The sequence below is a fragment of the Monodelphis domestica genome, chromosome 7, assembly GCF_027887165.1.
Source record: "Monodelphis domestica isolate mMonDom1 chromosome 7, mMonDom1.pri, whole genome shotgun sequence".
NCBI classification, from domain to species: Eukaryota; Metazoa; Chordata; class Mammalia; order Didelphimorphia; family Didelphidae; genus Monodelphis; species Monodelphis domestica.
In genome coordinates, this window is record NC_077233.1 from 175,309,853 (window position 1) to 175,335,261 (window position 25,409).

The 25,409-nt window shown below is 39.4% G+C and overlaps 1 protein-coding gene across 4 annotated transcripts in view; it reads left to right on the plus strand.

Annotated features, from left to right (window-relative positions):
• Positions 1 to 25,409, plus strand: part of RBFOX1 (RNA binding fox-1 homolog 1) — a 2,817,840-nt gene that overhangs the window by 409,067 nt on the left and 2,383,364 nt on the right. For all 4 annotated transcript variants that reach the window (XM_056804034.1, XM_056804033.1, XM_056804032.1 and 1 more), the window contains exon 3: positions 16,962 to 17,021. In XM_056804034.1, coding sequence (XP_056660012.1) covers positions 16,962 to 17,021 — 60 coding nt within the window. The remainder of the gene's footprint in view (positions 1 to 16,961; positions 17,022 to 25,409) is intronic.

Here is a 25,409-nt window from a genome sequence, read left to right on the forward strand (position 1 = left end):
ACTTGCTAAAGGGTCTGGTCAGTAAGTCAGAAAGGGCCACTCTGTGCCAGGGACTGTGCTAAGCTTTGATTAAACAGAGAAAGATATGACAGTACCTGCCTTAGGAGCTTACAATCTAATGGAGGAAGACAATGTATAAAATGAAGCTGAAAAGGAGAAGGGGAGGGTACCCAACTCAGGGGTATGATGAGGTCCTGCAACTAGGGTGAGAAATGATCTGGGGCAGTGTGATGTATAGGGCTGACTTAATTTTGCAGGATGATGAGTTTCTGGAGATAATGAAATCCAGGAGAGCAGCTATGGGAAAAAATTATGAGTTGAATGCTTTGGGTGCCTTTCTTAAATGATGGTGGATAATCTGGAAGGAACTCTCCAATGTCCACCTTCTATCCCCTCCAACCAGAGGGAAGGGAGGATCCATTGAGAGGGAGTGTTAAAGATACCTGAGCTTCATCTTTGATTGCATCTTGTACAATGATGAATTTCTGGAGATCATGAAGTCGAGGAGAGTGACTAAATGGGAAATGATGTTGGAGATAGTATCTGGACCCAGGTCTTTTTTGACTCTGAAGCTAATTGTAATCACTATAACTATGGGTGAATCACAAAAAGGATATTGATATACACAAAGGGATTTAAAGGTTCTTCTCAGTTTAACTCTTCATATTTGTAGAAAATTCACAAGATCACAAGACCACAAATTCAGAACTAGAAGAAGTTTTTATAGGATTATGTAGTCCAACCTATCCATTTTATAAATGAGGAAACTAGTGTCCAAAAAAGGAATGAAGGGATTCAGTGGCAAAAGTAGGATTCAAATTCACATCCTCTGATTTCAAACATAGCATTCTCTCCCTTGAATAGATGTTCAAGAATTCTCTGACCAGGAAAACTTGGTCACCTTAATGTAGTTGTTGGGAGGTTTGTCTTTGGTTGGACCTTTGATTTCTTCTCCCAGTGGAGGGAAATAAGATAAACATTAACATTCTGACATTTTAAATCCTATCCTGTGCCTGGGCACTTGTGAATCCATTGAAATTTCATTAAGGATGAATGATTAATTCTCAGTGATTGAGGATGATTTGGTTGGGTCAGGATTTCCTGAAACTGAGAACATCTCTTTATACTGGGCTTATTTACAAAAGGGAACCTTTGGGGCAAAATTTTGGGGAAATACTAAAAGAGGTGATAGAAGACCAGAGAAGCACAGCAGAGCTGAGAGTATTTCTCTCTTCTGGGAGGGAGGGGGTGAAAGGTCTGCTTATTTGCATAGATTCTGCCTGCCCTGGAATTGCTAATGGAACCTTGGAAGATAAAGAGGCAGAGACTTATCATGCAGTTATATCAGCTCTTTTTCATGTAGCCTGAGAAGTGTCCCTAGAGAGGATGGTGTCTATGTCTCATCCTACTAGATAGGACAGGGAGATTTTATGGAAAATGTCAAGTTCCTGGCAGTCCAAGACCTAGTCTTCTAGAGAGAAAAGGGAGAATTTCTGTACAGTACCAACATTCTAGGAAGGAGGGTATCCTGTGTGCTTTTCTGTAGAGCTGGGGTGACTATAAGGGGTCGAGTCACAATATGGAGCAGGAAAAACCTGGACTTTGTTCTATGCTATTTCTAGATATTATTTGGATGGTGGAGGACTAGTGGAAAGGTGGTGGCCTCTCTGGAAACTCTATATAGGTGTTCCTTCCACAACAGGAGGGTTAGTGGTGCAGTACTTGTGGGATCTTGGAAAATCCTCATTAATTTTTTTTGGTCCTCCCTTCATACCAGAGAAGAAGTCTGAATTTTTATGAGGTATTTACAATACCTTGTTGTGAAATTTGGGTTAAGTATTTGGTCATAGACTATATGTAGGTCTATGTTAACATTTCTAGTCTTTGCATGTTGTCTGCCAAATTTCGTATTCTTTTCACAAACCAACTTTTTGCTCATTTTAACTTTAAAAAAGAAATTGTACATATTTATGATATTAAGTTAAAATATGTTGATATTATACAATACTGTACATACATTTTATGCATTTCTGAGTGTCTAATCTTTTTCTCTGTCATCTGCTGGCCTTCACATTTTGTTTGTTGCTTCTGCAAAGCTCCCCCCAAATTCCCATTTAATTTCTTATTGCCATCCTAAAATATATCAAAACCATAATGGAGAAAGTCACGATATGGAAGGATACCTGTATCTAGTTTTTCCCTCTAGGGGAGTCTAGGCCTTAAAGTAGTTCCATAGGCCTGGAGATCTTTGTATGCAGGTCCCTGGGCATAGGGGAACCTCACTATAACATTGGTGAGGGATGCTGCCTGTCTAGCAACATTTTCTTTTCTGGGGGGAATTATAGCCATCATTTATGGCCTTATGTGAGCACTAGATACTTTCTGTTTTCTAACTATGAGGTAAATGAAAGCTGTCCTGAGCCTGCTATTTGTTACCTTGAATGCTTGAACAGAAGCTGAGCTCTTTTTTACCCTCGTCTGTGGAAACCAAGGAACAGAAAACTCTTTCAGGGAGGGGAAAAAATGAGGCAAAACAATGTGATTTTTCAGAGAACCCTCCAGTATTGAACTGAGTCCATTTAAGTCCATGATGATGAGCGAAATTTGAAATAACTGAGGAAACACACGTTTGAACTTTTGAGCATATTGATTTATTAAGCAATGCATGCCAATTGAATAACAAGTCAAGACTGGGTTTCCTTAGCTTGGCACTGGACCCTGAATACAGAGGGAGACAGATTTTTTATGTGTTAAAAGGAAACAATTAAGAAGATATAAGCCAAGATATGAGAACAAATAATTTGATTTCTAATTGGAGAAAAGATAAGGGACTTTCCAAATTGGGAGGGGAAGGAGTGAATTTTGATAGTTGGGAGGGGGGAGATCAAATAGTCCCAATTCTCTGAAATCAGAAAAAAGAGGTGTTTTACTCCTTTCTCCCTCAAATGTCTGTACTCAGTCTGAGGAACAAGGAAACAGTAACTGATTGACCAGTACAGTATCAGTCCTCAGATAAGCTAAGCAACAAATATTTCAACAAAATTGAGATGTATAATTGTGAGAAAACTCAATCTTCAGATCTTACTGGGCTTCTGGTCAGCACAGCCTAGGTCCTTCCTTAAGGATCTCTAAACAACAGAGAGAAGTGGCCCAACTTCCCAGGCATGCAGAGCTAGGTTCAAACAATACAATTCAATTTTCTCACAAGACAGAAATTGGACTAGACCCATGATTGAATAGAAGGGGAACTGAGCTAGCTCCAGAATTGAGTCACAAAATGGAGCCAGTTTGGTTTACAGAATTCTCACAATTCCCTCACCAGAGCCTGGGGTGCTGTGGTACAGGTTACATATTTATTTTAATCACTTGCAAGTTTTGTTCTTGCCTGGATGAGGTAGAAAACTGGGAAGGAATTTCAAATGGAATTCCTCTCTCGTTTGCATTTTCCTTTTCTTTCTTAAAGGGAGCTAAGTCATGAATGTCCTCAAAAATAGGACGAATAAAGATAATTAAAAGAGAAGTTTGAAGGCAATTCTTGGATGTGGGTGTCTGGGAGTGGGGTGGTGAGGCAGGGGAGACTAGAGCTAAGAAGCAGTTCAGAACAGAAGGCAGCTTCTAATTGCAGTTGTTTTGCATGGAAGCAATGGTCAAACTGTGAGTATTTCACTGTTAAAAGAGCTTACAATTCCTCATTTCACAAGGCAAGCCTCCAGAATGACTCAGTCTAAACTTTGGGTTCCAATGGTTAGGGTCCCAGAGCCCTAATCCTGCCAGGTGAATGAGAAGCCAGGTAGTATTGGTTAGCATGTATACGAAATAAATGCCTTTGTGCCAAGGATCCCTCACTGTGCCTGGGTAAGAGCTTTCATTAGAAGAAAAGCCATCATAAGAAAGGGGAGGAAAACCCAGGACTTTGCTCTCTGCTTTTACTATAAGCTATTTGGGTAGAGCCTGTCCAATGGAAAGGAGTTACTCTTTTGGCAATTCCAGATTTCTTTATTCTTTCTGAAAGAACACAATTTTTGGAGAAATGTTATGAGCCTGGAGGTTGGTATAGGTGGCTCTGAAGTATGCTGATAAACATCTCTGAATGAGCATGATACATTTAAAGTTTAATTTGCATTGGTAACATTGTTTTCATCGCTTCCCAAAGCCCAGACAATCAAGAAAATTAAAAAAATAATAATCAAGACTAGTTTTTGTAGCATTTGCTAATGTCTACAGTGTAAATGGTCACACTGAAAATTTAAAAATTGACTGGCTAGCAGCTTGAGCACATACCTCATCTTACTGGCAGAATAGTAATTCAAATTTTCTTTTCTGGGGGAATTGTATTAATTATTTATGAGCTACAAGATTTTGGCCATATTTGCTTATTTTGAACAATTCTAACAACCTTTTGATTCATCTGTTTAATTAAATGAATAATTAATTAAGGAGATGTAGAGAGCTATTTAAATTTGTGACTTGGGGACTACCTAATATTTTATTTATTTATTTTTTGGGCATGGCTCCTCGTTGACAGATTCCCTTTCACCTAGGCATATTGATTGGTGAGAGCATGAGACTGGGCAACTCTAAATGAAAGGAAAGGGATAAGATGGGATCCAAGTATCTCCCCAACTCTGAAATACGAATATTCTATGATTTGGGCAAAGCTTCAAAAGCAAAACTGGGTTGAAGTCAGATAATCTTGGCAATTTCCCAAGAGACACAATTGTTCTTTTAGCCAAAGATAGTGCTCAGGGCTTGACCAGAGTTAGTTATTATAGTAGTAGTTTCTTTGGGTTATCCCCTACGAACCAAATGAATTTAGGGGTTCCTTCTCTTGTCTTGCTTCTCTCTTCTACTTTGGAAGGAGCTTTCCTCACCCCCAGTGCTCTAAGTACCTTGAAAAGTATTCTACTTCCCTGGGCAGCACTAATCCCTTGAAACTGGATAACGTCCCTCTGATGCTTATAATTAGGCTACCGATTGTGCTTGGCTTTTTCTGTAACACTCTTGGATAAATGGCCCTTGAAGATTTGTGGGTTACTGAATCCTTCTGCCTCAGTAAACCTGAAATAATCCTAGGCGGTGGATAAAAAGCCAATGTCAGACATCCTAATTTTAGTGTTCTCCCTTGTGATTACATTTAGGAAGTATTTATTTAACACTTCAGTTATTTTGCTATTCTCTCTGACTTCATTTTGCAAAATATCCTGTAATAATCTGCCTCCTTCACTGGTTCTCTTGCTATTCTAGTCCTAGAAAACACTTTCAGCCCTGTGTTCAGCAGCTCTAGCCAGGAATATTTCAAAGCTTCATCTTGCATTACTAATGCCCTCCTTTATCTTCATCCACTATCGCTCTGCATTCTTTCTGGGTTTTCATTATGGAGTGTTTTCCTTAGTCTCATTTAGCCTGTTTGGTGAATGTTTCTCATGTCTGAATGAGTATTTTCTATATTATATGTTTCTATACGAGCCTGTAGAGAATATCTGTTTTCTCTTTTCCATTGTTCCTTTTGTCACTGCAGATCATCCTGGAGGCATAAAAATTCTCCTTCTGTGACTTAATGGTCTGTTTTTGTGTCTCTGCAGCATTAGTGTTCCTTAGAGGTCAGATCCTGCCCCAATCCTCCTTTCATCCCACTGGAAAAGGACAGTTATCACTGTGCGAGAATCAGTTAACATTAGATTAAAATTTTCATTGCATTCAAGAAATCAACTCTGTCATTTTACATACTGACTTCTTGACTCAGTGACTCAGTAACTCTATTAGAAATTCCTGATACAAAACCCATTAATTTTAATGACTTCTGAGATGAGTTGAGGAAAAAGGTTCCCCCTCTCTATGAGTTATTTAAAGGTCTGCAACTCCAAATGTTGCAGACTTTTCTGTGAGCCTGTTACTGTACTCTGTCCCTAAGTTCTCTCTCTCTGTATCTTTGTGTCTGCCTCTCTTTTGTCTCTCTGTATCTTCCCATGTCTCTGTGTGCCTGTGTCTATCAGTCTTTCTCCTATGTATTGCCGTTTATTGGAGAAAGGAACCAGGGGAGCCAAGTCAGCTTTTGCCTGTGTGCCCCATGACATATCAGAAGGAACGGGTCCTGGACTCCGAGTGGATACTAGAGGATATAGTATAGTTTTAATCTAATGCTGCTATGTCAACATTTTTAGCCTTCTGGGGAATTCTAAACAGAAGGGGGCAGAATGACATTGCAGAGTGAATTCTGCATTTGGAATCTGAGTACCTCAGTTCAGATCTAACTCTGTCCCTTGTTACTTACTTGGCTGACCTTGTACATTAATGATAATAACGATAATAATGATAATCACAGTTACATAGCACTTTAAGGATTTTGAGTTGTTTTCCATGTCACCGCATTAAATCCTCACAACAATCCTATAAGACAGTTGTTATTATTGTCACTTTTCAAGTAAAGAAACTAAGGATAAAAGAGGCAAAGAAGGCATGTAGGGCAGCATTGGTGAACCTTTTAGAGACCACATACCCAAACTGCACCTTCAAGCCCTCTGTGAGCCCGTTGCATTACCCCAGAGAGGGGAGGGAGGAAATTCTCACATTGGGCTGTTGGGCAGGGGGAGTGGGACATGCCAAAAATTGTCCTCAGGCATGGTGGAGAGAGGGAATGAAGCAGTATCCACTGGCATGCCAGGGCACACCTGCCATGTCTTTTCCAATACCGGCCCAAGGTCACAATGAAAGTTAATCATTTGAGGCAAAATTTAAATTTGTGTCTTCCTGACTAAGTCCAATACTCTGTCCACTGTACCACATGACTAGGTCTTATTTTATTCAAATGGAACATAATATGATCTCAAAGATTCTTTTCAGTTATAAGGCTATTTAGGAACATTCCAGAAAGGGTATTTTAATGTCTGCTACCCACAAAGAACCAATACTTCATTAATAATCATTGGATAAGCAGTCATTTATTAAGTACTCCTCCATGTCAGGCACTTTGTTGGATACTGGGGATACAATACAAAAATGAACCAGTGTCTGCCCTCAGGGACCTTGTATTATACTGATGGTAATCCTCTAGCTCTCTCTGAAGACTCAATCTGTCAAATGAGCATCATGACCAGTATGAGGCCAGGTCTACAATGGGTGACCAATATAGACTAGCACATCATGGTGACATGAAGGTAATCATTGATAAGTCCTCTGGAGGAGATTCCTATTAGAAATGAAATGCTGTATCCTCAAAATTGCTCTGGTAAAATTATTCTAGTTTTGACAGACAATCAAAGCTCCAACCAAGGGTGGCAACCTCCAGGAAGACCTGGGTCAGGATCTCCTTCATATGTCCATCTGCATATTTTTAGCAAAGCCAACAGTGACCTGCACATTGCTATCTGTCTTGATTTGTTCAAGTTCATCAACAAAAACAATGCTGCTAGTCATCATCTCAAGAGAGGTGGTGCTTAGGCCAGAATGTAAGAGTATAAAGAGTGTGCTAGATCTGGAGGCAAAAGTTCTAGGTGCAAATCCAGGATTGGCACCTTCCACTAATGTGACCTTGAACAAGTCATTTAATCTCTCTGGGTCTCAATTTTCCCAACTGTAAAGGTTGGACTAGAAAACCTATAAAGTCCTTCCAGCCTAAATTGCAAATGTTATGATCCCATAACCCCTAAGGTATTTTGGGGGTGTTTACAATACATTTTTCAGCTGCTATTCATTCATTTATGGACAAGTCTCTGCCACTGGATTCTTCTGATTTAGAGATTAAGTCCTCTCTGTGGGAACTGCTAATTCCAGTTTGATTCTTAATACTTTTATTCTTATCATAGAGTCATTTTAGGGACAAAATGGATTGTAGAGGCCAGAGAGAATAAGCCCAAGTTGTAGAGAGGAGGAAATTAAGGCTGACGAAGTGACCCACAGAAGATAACATAGGCAGTGAGTATCTCTGATAGGATTTGATCTCCAACCTTCCTGGCTCTAAGTCCAGGGCTCTACGTTCATTGAGGATTGCCATCAAAAATATCTTGAGTCAAACAGATTTTGCATGGAAGAAGTGAGGTGATAGAGTGTGCAATACCTAAGACACAGCTAGAGCTGAGAAGTTTTGAGTTTGTTGCAATGTCTTACCTTAAACCAGTCTTCAACACAGAGTTGCAATTGGGAGTTTTTGTGCCTGGGAGACCTTTCACCAGCCATGTCTGCAAATTGGACCTGCAGCATGCCTTTGGTTTGAGGAAAATGAGTCGGAGTCCTTGGTACCCAGGGACAAGTACTGCTGTACAGGTGGAGGCCGGTTGGGAAGGGAGTAAAGGCACTCTTTAAAGCCCCATCTGTTAGTTTCCAAATTTAATTAGTGATGTGTCCTAACTAAGTGATGTCATCGTTCTTTCAATTCGGCACTCCACAAACCTGGCACTCGGAGCCAAAGCCCTGGTCAGCCTATTCTAGTTGTGATTTTTAATTAATATCCCTTTGAATGGTATAGCCCGTATCGGACTATTTACCACCTTGGAGGAAGGAGAGAATCTGAATTGCAAAATGTCAGAAAACAATTGTCAAAAATTGTTTCTACGTGTAATTGAAAGAAAATTAATTAAAGGGTTCCTTTGAGCGATGGAAACCTCGTTTCAGAACGATCTCGCCCATGAAGGTATTCATTGACCGTGTTCTCCTTAGGAGTGTAGTGGCCTGGATTAGACTTGGTCCTCCTGACCTCCCCTTAGTACCTGCAGTACAGATGGCCCGAGTCTTCCCTAGTGTTACCTTGACTTATGTGAGACACAAATTTCTGCAGCTGCATATTGATGCTCTTATAGACAACAACTTAGTGTTTCAGAGGAGTCTGCATGTTACAAAAAGGGCAGCAGGTGTTATTTAGACTAAATTGACCTTGAAATTGATTTCTTTATTTTATGACTTACTGAGAGGAGATTAATACTTTTTTTCCCCCTGCAGTCTGAAACAATTTACATGGTAATAGAAGGCATAGTCAGTCAAATAAATTGCTAGAAGTGGTAGTGTTCCAAGAAAAAAATATGGATCTTACTTGCATTGATTTCTTTGCCCTAGGGAGAAGCTGAGATTTTAACATCTGGGAATAGGGAGCTAAATTTTATCTCTCATTTTAAAGGCGGAGGGCTGAAAAGCTTAATCTGACATTTACACTGCATTTTCTTGGTTGGGGGAAATTAGGGGCAGACTGTGCTCTTCATTCAAAGGTTAACCAACATTTCCAGCGATATTAAGCTCTGGGTGGTTGATAGGAGGACAGGTGGGGTGGGCACAAATAGTATTTAAAGCAGGCATGTCAACAGCCAGCCTTGTGGAACTTCTGTACCACTGGGCTGTCGGTGGGAGATCACTGTTAGGGTAGATGCAAAATTAGTGAAAAGTGGGGCTTAGAAAGGGGTGGGATGCTGCATGAAATTAGAAGTGCAGATCTTCCTTGATCTTCTCATTTTGGTGAACTGGTCAACTTTCCTTTCAACAGATACTTATGATGTTTTCACTAGACGTCAGCCTAATAGGAATTATTTTGTTACCGCTTATTTTTATATGTGACAATATGACATGTAACATAACCATAACATGATACATATGACTTGCTATAAACATGTAATAAATTATAATAAATATGCTTCTCCAAGAAAAACAAATTTTCACAAAAATATGTCTCCAAATCTGTCTTATTCTTTTTTCCTGCCTCTCTCCTACTCTTCCCCCTCCTTTCCCAAGGAAGCAGGTAAAATGATTTAGGTTGCACATAGATTATCATACATGACATCATGGTGGTGTTCATAGGAATTTTTGCACCTGAGAAATATTCCTAACGTAGTGGTGGTGTAGGATGGCAAGAAGGGAGGATCGGACTGGAAGGTGAGACTCTCACCCCAGTCTGCCATTTGGTAGCTTCAGATTTGAACTGTTCTGGCTAATTAGGTGCTAAGCCTTGTTTCCATACTGCTGAAGGACTACTCATGCCCCCAGACTTGGGACCGTGGGCCAAAGCCCCAGTTGTCCCACTTTAGTTAGAGCTCACTGATGATATAAGGGTTAAAAAGAAAGGCGTAATAACCCATTTCTTGCTCTCTTGAGAGGTGTGGTGGGTGAAGAGAGGGATGGCATATATAGAAATAAGTATAAATACAATGTGTAATTTGATAGAAGCAAAATTGAGCCAATCTGGTCTAAAACTACTTAAGGAAGGCACACAATGATCACTTTCTCCTGAAGGGAAGATTAGGTATGGCTTTGTGGAAGGAGCAGCAACTACAGTCATAGGATCAGAGACTCAGTATAGGAAGGGATCTAGATAAACTTTCTGAGGGGTTAATGGAAGCCCCAAAGTGGTTAAGAGACTTGTTCAAAGGAGGACCTAAATTCAAATGTAACCTCAGACACTCACTGTTTGACTCTGGTCTCTTCTGTGTGACTCAGTTTCTTCATCTGTAAAATGAGAGTATCAACCTTTCAGAGTTGTTATGAGGATGAAGTTACAGTTGTAAAGCACTTGTGCAAAACTATAGAAATATTAGCCAGATGATGATAATAATAATGTAGCTCTAATTTTGAGCTCTGTAACGATTGATCTTATTCCCATCTAATTCTTTCTCCATACTCCTGATCCTTTCTTTTCTCCCAAGAGAGGAAAATAAAAGACTCCCTTGTGGAGGAAAAGAGACATTTTAATCTTTCCTTTATTATTATAGAACTCTGGGGTGCTCTAGAATAATAAGGACCAAGGCCTTCTGACTCTCAGAGGCCTACCCAGTAGAGAGAGCCAAAGCTACTAAGCTCCCATCTGTTTTTCATTTTCCAAAGCCCTTCCTGAGTGGAGTGTTGAAGTTTATGGGCATCCAGGGACCATAATCCATAAATATTCCAGCCCCCATGCATTCCTGCCCTCCTGGTACCACTTGTATTAGATGACCAGTGGGCATTAGTTGAGTTTGGCACAGAGAGGGCTTTGTTCTAGTCTTCCCATAAACTTGAAAGATGGGTTATTTAAAGGTCATTTCTAGGCAAAGATTGGTCCTGGCAGTCTTTCTGGCAGATAAATGTTGCTGTTAAATGCCACTTACCATTTTTCACTTAGGGAATTGATGCTCCTACCTCCTGCCAGAACCTTGAGGATGGAATCATTTCTGAGCTAGGGCTGTAGGGAAATCTCTGTCCTGGCCATTGCTTGGTATTTAATAGATATTGCTGCAGGAGACTCACATTCAGGCTGCCTGGTATAAATGACTGATCTCTGGTCCTTTTCTGAGAGCAGAGAAGAGAGAACACACAAGGATACTGGGCATTTGGAAGGCAAGGTAGTCACCAATGGAATGGTGGAAAGGGTATAGGAAGGGAATTCTTTATATGGTGATGACAAACATGCCTAGGCTCATCATAGAATAATATAATTCCATCTCCTAGAGCACCTAATCCCCAACCACATGTTATTATCTTTCCAATCAGAGGGGAAAAGTTAACAACAATTACTCAGTGGCTAAAAAGACCACCATGTGTCAGCACATTTCTCCCAAGAAGACTGTCCTGTATGGGATCACTGGGTGAAGAAAATGGCCTGAGGGAAAGTTGAAACAGGACACTCTTCCTTTCTGCTGTCCCATTGTTGGGAACATGATGACCCTTGGGAATATTGGGAGTAGAAGTAGGGGGTCAAAAATGAAGAAAGATTTGCCCTCCAAAGATGGATCCCTTGGGTCTGGCTCCCTTTTCTCTTTGTTCTCTCAGTAGCTTTCTTTTTATTAGCAACTAACCAATCAAGGAACTAACTAGCATGTGTTAAGTTCTTACTATATGTTAGGCACTATGTGATAGAGCTAGGTGATGGAGATGTAAAGTCAAAAACAAAAGAACTTTTGCCCTCAGGAAGTTTATATTTGATCCTTGTAACCAAGGAGAGAGAGTGATCAATGTAGTCAGAGAGAAAATGTACATATAAGTAGATACAAAATAAATATAAGACAAACATAATGGATGTTGGGAGAATAGTTACTAGAAGCTGGGGTGGGGAAGAGTAATCAAGTCCAGTGTAGGAGAAGATACCCGAGCTGAATTTTGTCCTCTTTTTCATCCCATCTCCTGATTTTCCACTTACTCAGAGGATAACAGCTATGTTACTGAAGTTTAAAGAAAGTTTAAGATACACATCTGTAGACTTAATTCAACTTGAACTGATTTGATGTGGCCTGTTCATTTTTGGGTACCATCTTGGGAAGCACTTTGACAAGTTGGAGCTTGTCCAGAGGAAGACCACCAAATGGACTCCATTTCATTCTTGGACTAGTTGAAGGAACTGGGGAAGTTTAGCTTGAAGAAGAAGAAAAGACATGGATGGGAGAAGGAAGGGCAATAGAGCATGATAACCATCTTCAAGTATTTGAAGAGCTGTCCTGTGGAAGAAATATTCGACTTTGGTTAAAAGGGAAGAACTAAGAGTACTGGGTGAAATTTATAGATTTCAGCTTGATAATAAGCAAAGCTCCCAAATAGTTCACATTTCTCTGTCGGCACAGAAACATAAAAATAAGTGAAACAAATTCAATTCCTCTTCTTCATGATAGTCTTTCAAGTAGAATTAGAAAAGCAGTTTAACGGTTGGAGCTAGAATGGGCTGCCTTGATAGGTAGTCAGATCTCTAATGCTAAAGATCTTCAAATCACCATCACTGTCACCACAACCACAACCACTACCACCAACAGCACCATCATCATTGATATAGGGCTTTATGGTTTGCAAAGCATTTTACAAATATCTCATTCTATGCTTATACCAATCCTGAAAGGGAGGTACTATTTTTATTACCATTTTACAGATGAGGAAACTGAACCAGACTAAGGGGAAGTGTTTAGGGCCACATAACCTGTAGCCCAGATTTGAACTCGGGTCTTTCTGACTCTAGGTCTAACATTCCATCTATACTATTCCATCTCTGCTAACAATAAGATTTGAATGTAATATATAATATTTATCAATATTATATCATACAGAGGCTGAAAGGACATTTGTCTGGCACACTACAGAAGGGATTCCTTTTCATTTGGGGGTTGTGATACATGATCTTTCAGATTCCTACCAGATCTAGGATTCTTTGATTTCTTTACAGTCAGGTCTTTGAAAACAAGGACAATGGGAAAGAGAAGCCAGAAATGCATGAGCTTGGAGAGAAGCTGATGAATTTAAGCAGGGGAAGCAGACTATGGGGCTAATTGGGGAGAAAGGAGTCTGCCTAAGTAGTTAGGGATGAAGTATGTTTCAAACGTGGCTTTGCCAATTTAAAATATTCCATGCAGTCTGATATGGCATTTTAAGCAATTAGCCGAATTGATATGTCTATAAAATGGGACAGTAAAGAAGCCTATGAGAAACATTAGTTTCTGGTCTTGAGGCAATCAAAGAGGACCTTATTTCACTCACTACTGAAAAGAAGGAGGTCATGCTGAGAATTTATTTGGCCAGGAAATCAGATTGTGGGTACCATTTCTGATCTCACTCCCCATCCTTTAGGCTATCCTACAGGGCTTTCTGTAACTTTAGTGAGGCTGGAGTTTGAGGCACAAAGTTTCTTTCTTAGACAGTTATTTACAGAAATGGCAAACTTCTCCCTGCACAACATTTTTGGCTGGGTTAATCAGCTTTTAACTCAGGAAGGGAAATGTGAGTGAAGACAGGTGTGTGTCTCTGCAAGGATGGGGTAGGGCTGTTGGTGGCAGGAAAATTGCAAGTATTATAATACATGTATAACCCAGATCAAATTGCCTGCCAGCACCAGGAGGGGGAAGGGAAGGGAGGGAGGGAGATAAGTTCAATCATATAACTTGGGAAAACTTGTTTGGACATTTGTTGTTACAAGTAATTAATTTAAAAATTAAATTAAAAATAAGTAAAAGATGAACAAGAAAAATAAGAAAGAAAAAAGATTGCAAGTGACATTTAACACCTCTAGCCAGACTGTGACTCACAGTCACCCAGTTGACTGTGGGAAAGCACAGGAACATGGGGTTTAGAGTTGTAAGGGACCTTAGATATCTAGTTCAGTCTCCTCCTTTTACAAATGAAGAAAATGAAGCCCCCTTCTGGATCAAGTGATCTGACCAAGTTTGTTCAGGTGGTACAAAGTTGAGGTAGAATTCAAACTCAGATCCTCAGGCTGTTCTTTGCTAAAGTGGGGGAGTGAAGTAATGAAAGAGAGACCTTTCAAGTATTGATTCCCTACTTTTGTGTATATACAAATCTCAAAGTGGGAACAGACTTATAACATTGTTATGACCAATAGGGGAAGGAGTAGGGAAATTGTTACCCACTCCCATTCCCCTTCCCCACCTTAGTTGGTAGTTGAGATGTTGGAGTGCTTTTCCATTTCTTTCTCTGGCTCATTTTGCAGGTGAGGGAACTGAAACAAACAGGACTAAGTGACTTGCCTAGGGTCACACAGCTTGTGAGTATCTGAGGCTGGATCTGAACTGGAAGATAAGCCTTCCTTGTTCCAAGTCCAGTACTTTATCCACTGAGCAACCTAGCTTTTCCTCTCCATACCAATTGCTCTTTCACAGAGAGCAATTGTTAAATTAGTTAAATTGAAGTACTAGAAAATGTATTAGAGAATTGCATGTTAAAATCCAAACATGAAGGTCTAAAGCAGCATTGGTGAACCTTTTAGAGATCAGGTGCCTAAACTGCACCTTCAAGTTCCTCCCACCTGCCTCACCCCAGAGGAAGGAAGTGATCCCATTGGGTTATGGACAGAGGGGTGGGGCATGCAAAAATATCCTCAGGCACTGTGGAGAGGGGGAATGGAGCAGCCACAGCTTCACCAACACAGGTCTAAAGTATTTCAGATGTTTTAGTAAACCACAATGATATTTTTTTTTGTCAGATGGTGGCTAATTTTTAATAGACATTGTTATGTATTTTGCAACTTTGAAAATAGCATAAGGTGACAAACTCCAATATACTGAAGATATTAGGGGACAAAGCTGTGAATAGATTAGAGGCTGTTTTTAAGGTCATTTAAAAAATTTAAAGCAAAAAGGAATAATGAACTGGAGAAATTCCATGTAAACTGGAACAACTTCCAGGAAGTGATGCAGAGTGAAAGGAGCAGAACCAGGAGAACCTTATACAAAGAGACTGATACATTATGGCATAATTTAATGTAATGGACTTCTCTGCTAGTGGCGGCAATGCAATGATCCAGGACAATTCTGCGGAACTTATGAGAAAGAATACTATCCTCATCCAGAGAAGGAACTGTGGAGTAGAAATGCAGAAGAAAAACAACTGCTTGATCACATGGGTCAATGGGGATATGGGTAGGGATGTAGACTCTAAAGGATCACCCTACTGCAAAATATCAATAATATGGAAATAGGTCTTGATCAATGACACATGTAAAACCCAGTGGAATTGTGTGTCAGCTCCAGGAGGGAGGAGGTAGGAGGGGAGGGAAAGAGCATGAATCATATAACCATGAAAAAATTTTCCTAATTAATCAATTAAATAAAAATTTAAAAGTAATTAAATAAATGTTTTACATTGAAAAAATGTAATGCATTAGTCATTAAAATGATGAAGAAGTTATGATGATGTATAAAGCATGAGAAAATCCAGAACATAAGGGACAAGGGAAACATTGTATAAACAGGATTTAAGAGCAAGGTTTCAGGGAAAATAAAATTATGAAGGGGCAGAGTCAACAAAGCACTGGCTGAAATGGTAACTGAGGTGAGTTTAGGGATAATAGTATGAACCAGAAATTGGCATACCTGGGATCCAAATGTTAAAGAAGAGATCTTTCTACTCCAGGGACCTGAAAGATACTAAACACTAGCTGAGTCTAAGACTAAGACCTGGAAAGTAAGAGTCAGTGAATATGAGGAGCCATAACTTCAATGGTTGAAGAAAGGATCTATAGAACTAAAGAGAGAATTAACTAGAGGAAGCAACTTGAAAGAGCAGTTGAATCTTTTTCACCTGTGCTAAGCTGAAGCACATGGTGTTTTGAATACTTGCATCTTATGTTAATTCTATGCTGTGGTCCCTCACATTTTGGCAAAGTTCAGGGGTTTCCTTGAGTTCACCGATAAGGGTTAATTTGCAGTGGGAAAAACCAGACAAGAAGAAACAGAGGAAAACACAGAACTAAAGTCTTAATCTTTGAAAAAGAAGTCTTCCCTAGTTTTGGTGCTATTTAGGAAAAACCTGAGTTCCAGTAGGAGATGAGATGGGAAAAATGATCTAGGGGGAGCCTTCAGTTAGTTTGTCAGCTATACTTACCTGTGAACCAGAATAGAAATCAGGCAGCTACATGAGCACAGTGGGAAAAGCACTAGGTATGGTGTCAGGAAGACTGAAGTTCAAGTCCAGCCTCATATATTTACTAGCTATGTGACCTTGGAGAAGTCACTTAACTGTGTTTGCCTCAGTGTTCTCATATATAAAGTGAATTGGAGAAGAAAGTGTGAAACCACTCCAATATATTTGCCAAAAATACTTCGGATGGGGGGCAGTTGGGTATCTCAGTGGATAGAGAATCAAGCCTGGAGATGGGAGGTCCTAAGTTCAAATCTGATCTCAGACTCTTCCTAGCCATGTGACTGGGCAAGTGACTTAACTCCCATTGGCTAGCCCTTAACACTCTTCTGCCTTGGAACCAATACATAGTATTAATTCTAAGATAGAAGGAAAGGGTTTAAAAAACAACAGCAGCAACAACAACAACAAAAAACCTTGAATGGGTTCACAAAGGGACATGCCAAAAAACAAGAACTTAGCCCTCATTCTGGTACCTCGCTTTATCTCAGCTGCATCCTTCTAGGACCTCAGGACTGCCCCCTTTGGAGGTGGAAGGTCAGTGGTCAGAGAGAGGGCTCCCCAATGCTGTTCACCAAGCTCTTTGGGGCACATTCAAAACTGAGTTATGCCAAACCAAATCGCTGCCCTCAACTTGGGTTTCTTTTCCCCCTTCTCTCTAGGACTATAAATCTGACAATTCTGTGCTCACTTCCAGTGCCAAGAACAGTCCTCAAGGTCCGGTAAGTAGAAGCATTTTGCTGAACAGATTAGATTCTGTAACTACTTTTGCATCCTTTTCAGCTGCCTGTGCCTCAGTCATCAATCATCAAGAGTGGTTTTACCTGAAACTGAGCTAGCTGGAGGAGTAACTGTGTTTGAGCTGAATAAATGTTCCACAGATCTCACATGTTTCTGATTAGGAAACAGCTGGGGATAGATTCTCATCCTGTGCAACCTGATGAGAAATCTGAGAGCTACCCGGGGGAGAACTCAACTCCCCTGGGGGACCAGAGCTGGAGGGGCTGTGATAGAAGGTGATGCCACTAGCCAGAGTCCTTCACCTGCCATGTGCTAAAAGGGGCAGTTTAGCATCTTCAGGATTGGTTGATGTCATGTTGTCAGGTTGGCATGAACAATGTTTAAAGGGGGCTTGGTCACCTTCATGGGAGGAAAAGGAGCATTTGGTAACTGTTTCGAATGATCTAAATTGTCAAAAATGATTATTTTGCATTTAGATAATATGGAAAAGGATGTTCTGAATACACTTTCATATAGGAAAGTAGAAATATCAGCAGATCAAGAATCGGGAGACTTCATTGTAGTGTCTGCTTCTGCTGCTACCCATTTAGGTGACCTTGAAAAAATAATGTCACCTCTTTGGCCTCAGTTGTGCTATCTGTACAATTAAGGAGTTGGACTAGATGCATAATAAGGTTCTGGTGTTGTAGAACTCTTTGAATCATATAGAGGCATGGTAGGGGAAAGCACCAGTACAGCCTAATCTGTCACCCATCTTCCCTTTCTGAAAGCCCTTTTTCCTATCACCAATAATTATACAGAGGGACAGTGTGGTGTAGTGGAGAGTACTGGACTCAAGGAAGGAAGTTTTCGGTTCAAATATGACTTCAAACACTTTCCTCATCAAACCCTGTTGGCCTTGGTTTCCTCATCTGTAAAATGAGCTGGAGAAGGAAATGGCAAACCCCATCCAATACCTTCATCAAGAAAACCCAAAATGGGGTCATGAGGAGTCTGGCATGACTGAAAACAACAACAAACAATGAAGAGGTTGGATTCTATGGCCTCTATGATTCCTTCTGTATTTAAATGTATGATGCTGTGAATAATGGACAATTTACTTTTTCTACCTGAGCCTGTTTTCTCATCTGTAAAATGGGGCTGATAATAATAGCACCTACCTTCTCGGGTTGTTGTGAGGATATAATGAGATAATATTCATAAAGTCCTTTGGAAACCTTAAAGGGATATGTAAATTCTAGTTTTTATTGCTGCTGTTGTCATTATCATCTACAAAATGTAGCTCTAGTGTCTATTTTACCAGATTATAGTAAGATTCAGATAAGAGAAATGTATAAAATGTTTTGATAATTTAAAAGTCTTATGTGCATTTCAGTTATTATAAAAATAATATAGCAGTAATAATGCTGGTCTTTGAGTCTTGACTTTGCCACTGACTACCTGTGAGCATGGGGCATTATTCTCTGCTTCTTCCTTGTCTCATTTATGAAATGTGAGGAGGTTGGATGATATGACCTTTAAGGTCCCTTTCACATTTAAAATTCTATGAACTTTTGGAAGTCAAGACTCCTTCATTGCAAGGCTCCATTCAACTTATCATTCCAATAGTTCTATTTAAACCCTTAGCTGGCATTTTCATTAGGGAAATAGCTCAGTGAATAAAGTTCCCATGGGGGTGACTAAAATGGCCATCTGCTGTTATTGGCATCTTAAGGGAGGAGAGAGCAGACACTATTATGAGAGAATCTTGAGAGTTTGAGCAGTCTGCATATCCCTAGAGGCACTGTCTGGTGTCTGGATCCCATGCTTAGCATCTTCTCTTTTCATATAATTAGAGAATCTTAAATTTGGATGGCACCTTAGGCATCATCCAGTCTCAACTCCAAGCTTTTGCATCAGGCTCCTCTACAATATGGTCATCTTCAGGCCCTTCTAGTAATAGGGAACTCACTACCCACCCAGAGCCCAAGCCCACTTTTTTGATGATTTGTTTTTTAAAACCCTTACCTTCTGTCTTAAAATTGATAACAAGTATTAGTTCTAAGATAGAAGAGTGGCATGAGTTAGGCAACTGGGATTAAGAGACTTGCCCAGGGTCACACAGCTGAAAGTGTTGGAAATCAGACTGGTATCTAGGACCTCCCATCTCCAGGCTCTGTTCTCTATCCACTGAGTCACAAGCTACCCCTCAATTACACTTTTAAGAACCTTAATTTATATAAAGATGTTGTTTATATAACATATGATGATCTGAAATCTGGTTTCTTGATCCTAGACCTGTGGTTCTAATTCTGTCTTCTAGGGCTAAGCAGAACAAACCTAACTCTTCACATCCATAAAACATTGGAAGGTACCAGTCATGTTTTCCTAAAATCTTCTTTTTAGCTCTAATTCAAAATTCCTTCCACTCAATCCTTCTCTGGCATGCATTCTAATTCTCTTATATTTGTTACCCTCTGGATACATTCCAGCTTGTTAAAGTCTTTCAGTTGTGTTTGACTCTTTGTGACCTTTTTTGGAGTTTTCTTGGTAAAAATACTGGAGTGTTGGCAATTTCCTTCTCCCACTCTTTCTACAGATGAGGAAACTCAGATAAATAAGGTTAACCAACATGCTCAAGGTCATACAGCTAATAAGTACCCGAGGTCACATTTGAATTCAGGTCTTCCTAACTCCAGACCTAGTGCTCTATCCATAGACCCTCCTAGCTGCCTCCACGATCATTAATATACTTCTAAAAATATGGTGCTCATGATAAGGTATAATATTCCACATGCTATTTGGCTGTCACTTTCCTAGCACTATAATCAAACCTATGGGTGGAAGAGTGAATAGAGTGGTGGATTTGGAAACAGGAAAATCAAAGTTCAAATGCTGTTTTAGACACTAACTGGCTGTGTGACCCACAGCAAGTGATTTAGCTTCTCTCAGCTTCGGTTTCATCATCTGCAAAATGAGAATTTAATTATAGGGATCAAATGATAAAACACATAGCAATCCATTTATAAGACTATCAAGATACTAGATGGCTTTATTATTCAACCAACACATTTATTAAGCACCTATTATGTACTTTGGCATTGTGTTGCATTATATTCCTATTTATACAGTCTAAAATCAATTAACTCCACTCACCATGGTCATACCATCCATATCACATGATTGATTCCATTGACTTTGTAGTGCACAGGACCTGTGGACTCAGGATTTGACCCATTCCCTTTCTCCAAGTTATTTCACTGCTTTCAACTTCCTCCTTGGCAGATCAGTAAGTGCATAGCTTTTCACCTCTGGTTGAGACTCAGGTTAAACCTTTTTGGTGGGTCCCTTAGCAGAGCAGTCACCCCCAAAGAAGATAGTTCATAGTTTAAACTATGAGATGAAAATAATGGTGCCCAAATTAATCCATTTATACAATGCTTTACTCTTGATCAAGTACTGTCCTCAAAGCAACTTTGTAATGCATATAATATGAATCATTTTATACCCATTTTATGGCCAGAAAACACAAAGAGATTACAAAGGCTAAATAGCCTATCCCAAACACAAGAGGAATACTATAATATACCTAAGAAATGGTCATAAAATCTCTACTTGAAGACTCTGTGTGTGTGTGTGTTGAGAGTACAACTTAGCACCTTACAAGGCAGCCTTTTCCACTTTTGTAGGCGATATGGTATAGGACAGAGCCTTAGATTTGTGCAGGAAGACCTGGGTCCAGATTCAGACTCAGGCATTTATTAACTTTGTGCCTTGAAATAAGTCATTTAACCTCCATCATCTTCTATCTGTAAAACAAGGATAATTCGAGTATTATAGTACCAATTTCACAAAATTATTGTGAATATCAAATGAGATGTGTGTGTGTGTGTATACACATACACATATAAATGTACACATATATAAATAAAGTGCTTTGCAAATCTCAAAGCTCTACATAAAGTTTAGGTATTTGGGCAATAATTGTTTAGGAAGTTTTTCCTGACATTAATTTTCCTAAATCCTAAATTTTCTCTTTTATTAACTTCTACTTGTAAATTCTAGTTTTTCTTTGAAAACAAACAGAATAAATTAAATCCCTATTCCTATTCCAGTTATTGAAATACTTGGAGACAGTTATTACTATGCCCCACCCCCAAATCTTCTATTCTCTAAGCTAATTATGCCAAATTCCTTCTGCTTATCATATGTTGTAGTCTCAAGACTCTTCACTTACTTGGTTGCCTTCCTCCAGATACTCTTTTTAAAAATTATTTTTTTCCCAATTACATTTTTAAAAAATTAAACATTCATTAAAAAATTTTAAGTTCCAAATTCTCTCCATCTCTCTCTCTCTCTCTCTCTCTCTCTCTCTCTCTCTCCTCTCCCCTCCTTGAGAAGGCAAACAATTTGCTATAGGTTATATTTGTATAATCATGCAAGACATATTTCCATATTAGTAACTTTGTGAAAGAAGATACAGACCAAAAAATCCCCACAAAAACAAAGAAACTTTAAAAAACCATACTTTGATCTACATTTAGACTTTGTCTTGAGGGGAACAGCATTTCTCATCATGAGTCCTTCAGAATTGTCTTATGATGTATTTCTGAAAATAACTAAGACATTCACAGTTGATCATAATACAATATTGCTGTAACTGTATACTCTGTTCTCCTGGTTCTGCAGTTATGCTTACTTATGTTTGCATCAATTCATTTAAGTCTTCCAGATTTTCCTGCTTATCATTTCTTATAGCACAATTGTATCCCATTAGAGTCATACCATAACTTATCCCATCATTCCCCAATTGATGAACATCCCTTCATTTTCTAATTCTTTGCCACAAAAGAGATGCTATATGTACTTTTGTACATATAGGTCTTTTTCCTTTTTAAAAAAAATCTCTTTAGGATATATATACCTAGTACTTGTATTTCTGAATCAAAAGGTATGCATGGTTTTATAACCTTTTTGTGCATTAGTGTTCCAATTTTCTCATATCCTCCCCAACATTTGTCATTTCCCCTTTTTGCCATAACACTCAATCTGTTAAGTGTGCAAGACTTTATTTTGATTAAATTCCCTCCTATTAGATTTAGCTTGATGCTCTCGCATATCACCCAATTACCCAAGAGCCAAATCAAGCCTGTCATTTTTTCAAGATCTGAAGAGCTAAGAATGTTTTCTATATTTGTAAAGATCATAAAACTTTACTTGGAAATTTAAAATCCATTCATAACTCATTGGCTATCCAAAAATATGGAACTAGTCAGATTTGACTGACTTGTGTTTTAGCATGTCATGTCCTTTTTGAAATCTGACTCTCATCCATTGTATTTGCTCTCTCTCCAAGCTTTGTGTTATCTTCAGAGTGGAGGAGTGGACCTTTTATGCCTTTATACAAGTAATTGGTAAAAATGTTAAAGAGCATCAACCCCAATCCAATCCCTGCAAAGATTCCTGAGGTACTCCACTGGGGAACTCTGTTTGGATTGAATTTCTTAAGAGGAAGTATGTATTAAGTTTAAGTTAATTTATTAATTGACCACTCAAAACAAACTAAACCAGCAAGGAGACTCCCTCTATAATCCGAGGCCAAGGAGCTTAAGTAGGGCAAATGAGAGGAGCAAGATAGTGAGTTCTGTGGTGCAGTTCAATATATATGATATGGCTTGCTATTTCACCACTTAATCCCTCCCCAAGACATCTCTGATTGGAAAATTGTCACTGAGAAGATGGGCCTAAAGACCTCAACTCCTCCCTCATTACTTCATCACAGGAAAAGGATAGTTTTAAGGACACCAAGAAGCCCTTTCCTTTCCAATACTTGGCTGGGTCACTCTGATCTAAAATGATGGCTACAGCTTTCTGGCTTCATTACCCCAAATAGTTCTTTTTTTTTTTAACAGATAAACATACCTGTGACAAAGTGAGTCCAGATGAGATGCCCTGAGGTTGAGGAGTAAATTACTTTGACTTGGAAGCTGGCTAACTTTCTAAATCCCAGGGTTAAGAAAGGTTTTGGATAAAAATTATTATAGTTCAAAATTAATTTTTGAACTCGGAATAGCCACTCTTTATTTTTTTAATATTTAATTTTATTTGGTCAATTTCAAACATTATTCCTTGGTTACAAAAATCATATTCTATTCCCCTCTCCCCTCTCCCTGTCCTTCCTGTAGTTGACGCTCAATTCCACTGGGTTTTACATGTGTCATTGATCAAGACCTATTTCCATATTATTGATATTTTGCAGTAGGGTGATCCTTTAGAGTCTACATCCCTACCCATATCCCCATTGACCCATGTGATCCAGCAGCTGTTTTTCTTCTGCATTTCTACTCCCACAGTTCTTTCTCTGAATGTGGATAGTGTTCTTTCTCATAGATCCCTCTGGATTGTTCAGGATCATTGATTTGCCATTAATGGAGAAATCCATTACATTTGATTGCACCACAGTGTATCAGTCTCTGTGTACAATGTTCTCCTGGTTCTGCTCCTTTCGCTCTGCATCAATTCCTGGATGTCATTCCAGTTCCCATGGAATTCCTCCACTTTATTATTCCTTTGAGCACAATAGTATTCCATCACCAACATGTACCACAATTTGTTCATCCATTCCCCAATTGAAGGGCAACCCCTCACTTTCCAATTTTTTGCCACCACAAAGAGTGCAGCTATGAATATTCTTGTACAAGTCTTTTTTCCTTATTATCTCTTTGGGGTACAAACCCAGAAGTGCTATGGCTGGATCAAAGGGCAGTCTTTTATTGCCCTTTGGTGTAATTCCAAATTGCCTTCCAGAATGGTTGCATCAATTCACAACTCCACCAGAAATGAATTAATGTCCTGATTTTGCCACATCCCCTCCAATTGAATAGCCACTCTTTAAATTCAACTATCTGACTAACTCTGAATACCCTTGACTGTTTTATTGTCTAGTCCACATCTCCCCATCTTGTCTATAAGACTAGTATGACATGTTTTATCAAAAGTAAATCAACAGGAATCTTTCCCTCTACTAGTTCACTAATATTGTGAAAAAAAGAAATGAGATTCGTATGGAACCTCCTCCCCCCATTCTTGATGATGCCATATTGACTATTACTCAAGTTTTTATGGAAGAGGTAAGAAAGTATTCCTATTTCCTTTCATTGGACAGCTTGTGGGACTCTGGGTGTGGAATGTTATTTACACTTTCAGGAAGTCAAAGAATCACTTCATTTTGTTAAAATGTTTTTAAGAAAACCTTTGTTATAAGGAAACACTCACTAAGGGGTAGGGGATTCAGAAATAAATATGATATAAACAATAATTTTTTCTTTAAAGAGCATATGATGACCCTTCCTCCAGAAAGTAAAACAGAAAAAGTGAACCTCTGTTTCTCTTAGGGCACCATAAATAAATACTGACATCAGGTGCCCAGGCCAGAGTGCTAGGAAGATAGTAGTGCCAGCTCCTTTCTCTCTTCTACTCCCCCCCTCCACCCTATCCCCACCTTTCCCACTTTCATAGTAAACAGGCATGTATCATTGTTGTTGGACACCCCCTCTCCAAATGTAATATATTCCTTCCCATTAAGCAATGGACAGGAGGTTCTTGGCTATTGAGGGAAAGGTTTGCTAGGGCAGCTGGTCTAACTTTAAAACCTATTAAGGTGTCACCTCTACTTTATCATGGTAATTCTATAGTCCTCTCCAGAGTGAGGTTTGCAGTAGTTAGTTGCGTTATTAGAGGCTTTATGGTCCTTGGCTGCACTAGGAGGGAATGATTTCTCAGACCCTGTTATTTCACTCTACTCTCTACTCATGGAACTTTATGTGCCCCCCACTGCTATTTCTGACCACTGACTCTCTCTCTGGTTTGGAAGGTGTCTCCTAGAAGCAACCCCTCCTGAGAAATTTAGCCTTTTTGTGTGAAGCATCATCTTTTCTGATGGCTTCTTGCCAGCAGAGGTGTGCTCAGAAGCTGAGCTTTACAGCTCTCTAAGATAAAGATACATCTTGGGGGAGTAAACATCTGGGTCTTTCCAAGCTGCCCTTGGCAAGCGTGTGAAGGTAGATAAATTATTGAGCCACTTGGTCTCTGTTTAGTTACCTGAGTGTCCTGCCTCTTCCACCACTTTCTTCATTCCCCAGCCATTCATCCCATCCTCACAAAAGATAAAGGACCTGGAACCTTTAGGAAGGAATAGAGATTCAGTGCCTTCAGTGGTAGAGAATATGTGGAAACCAATGCAGATCAGTGCATTTGCTACAACTTAGAGTCTTGAGGATTTGCCTAGAGAGTCCTGAGAACTTAAATAATTGGCTTAGGGTCACCCAGTTGGTCACTCACAGGCAGCACCGCACCCAAGTCTTTCTGGCCTTGAGACTAGCTTTCTATCT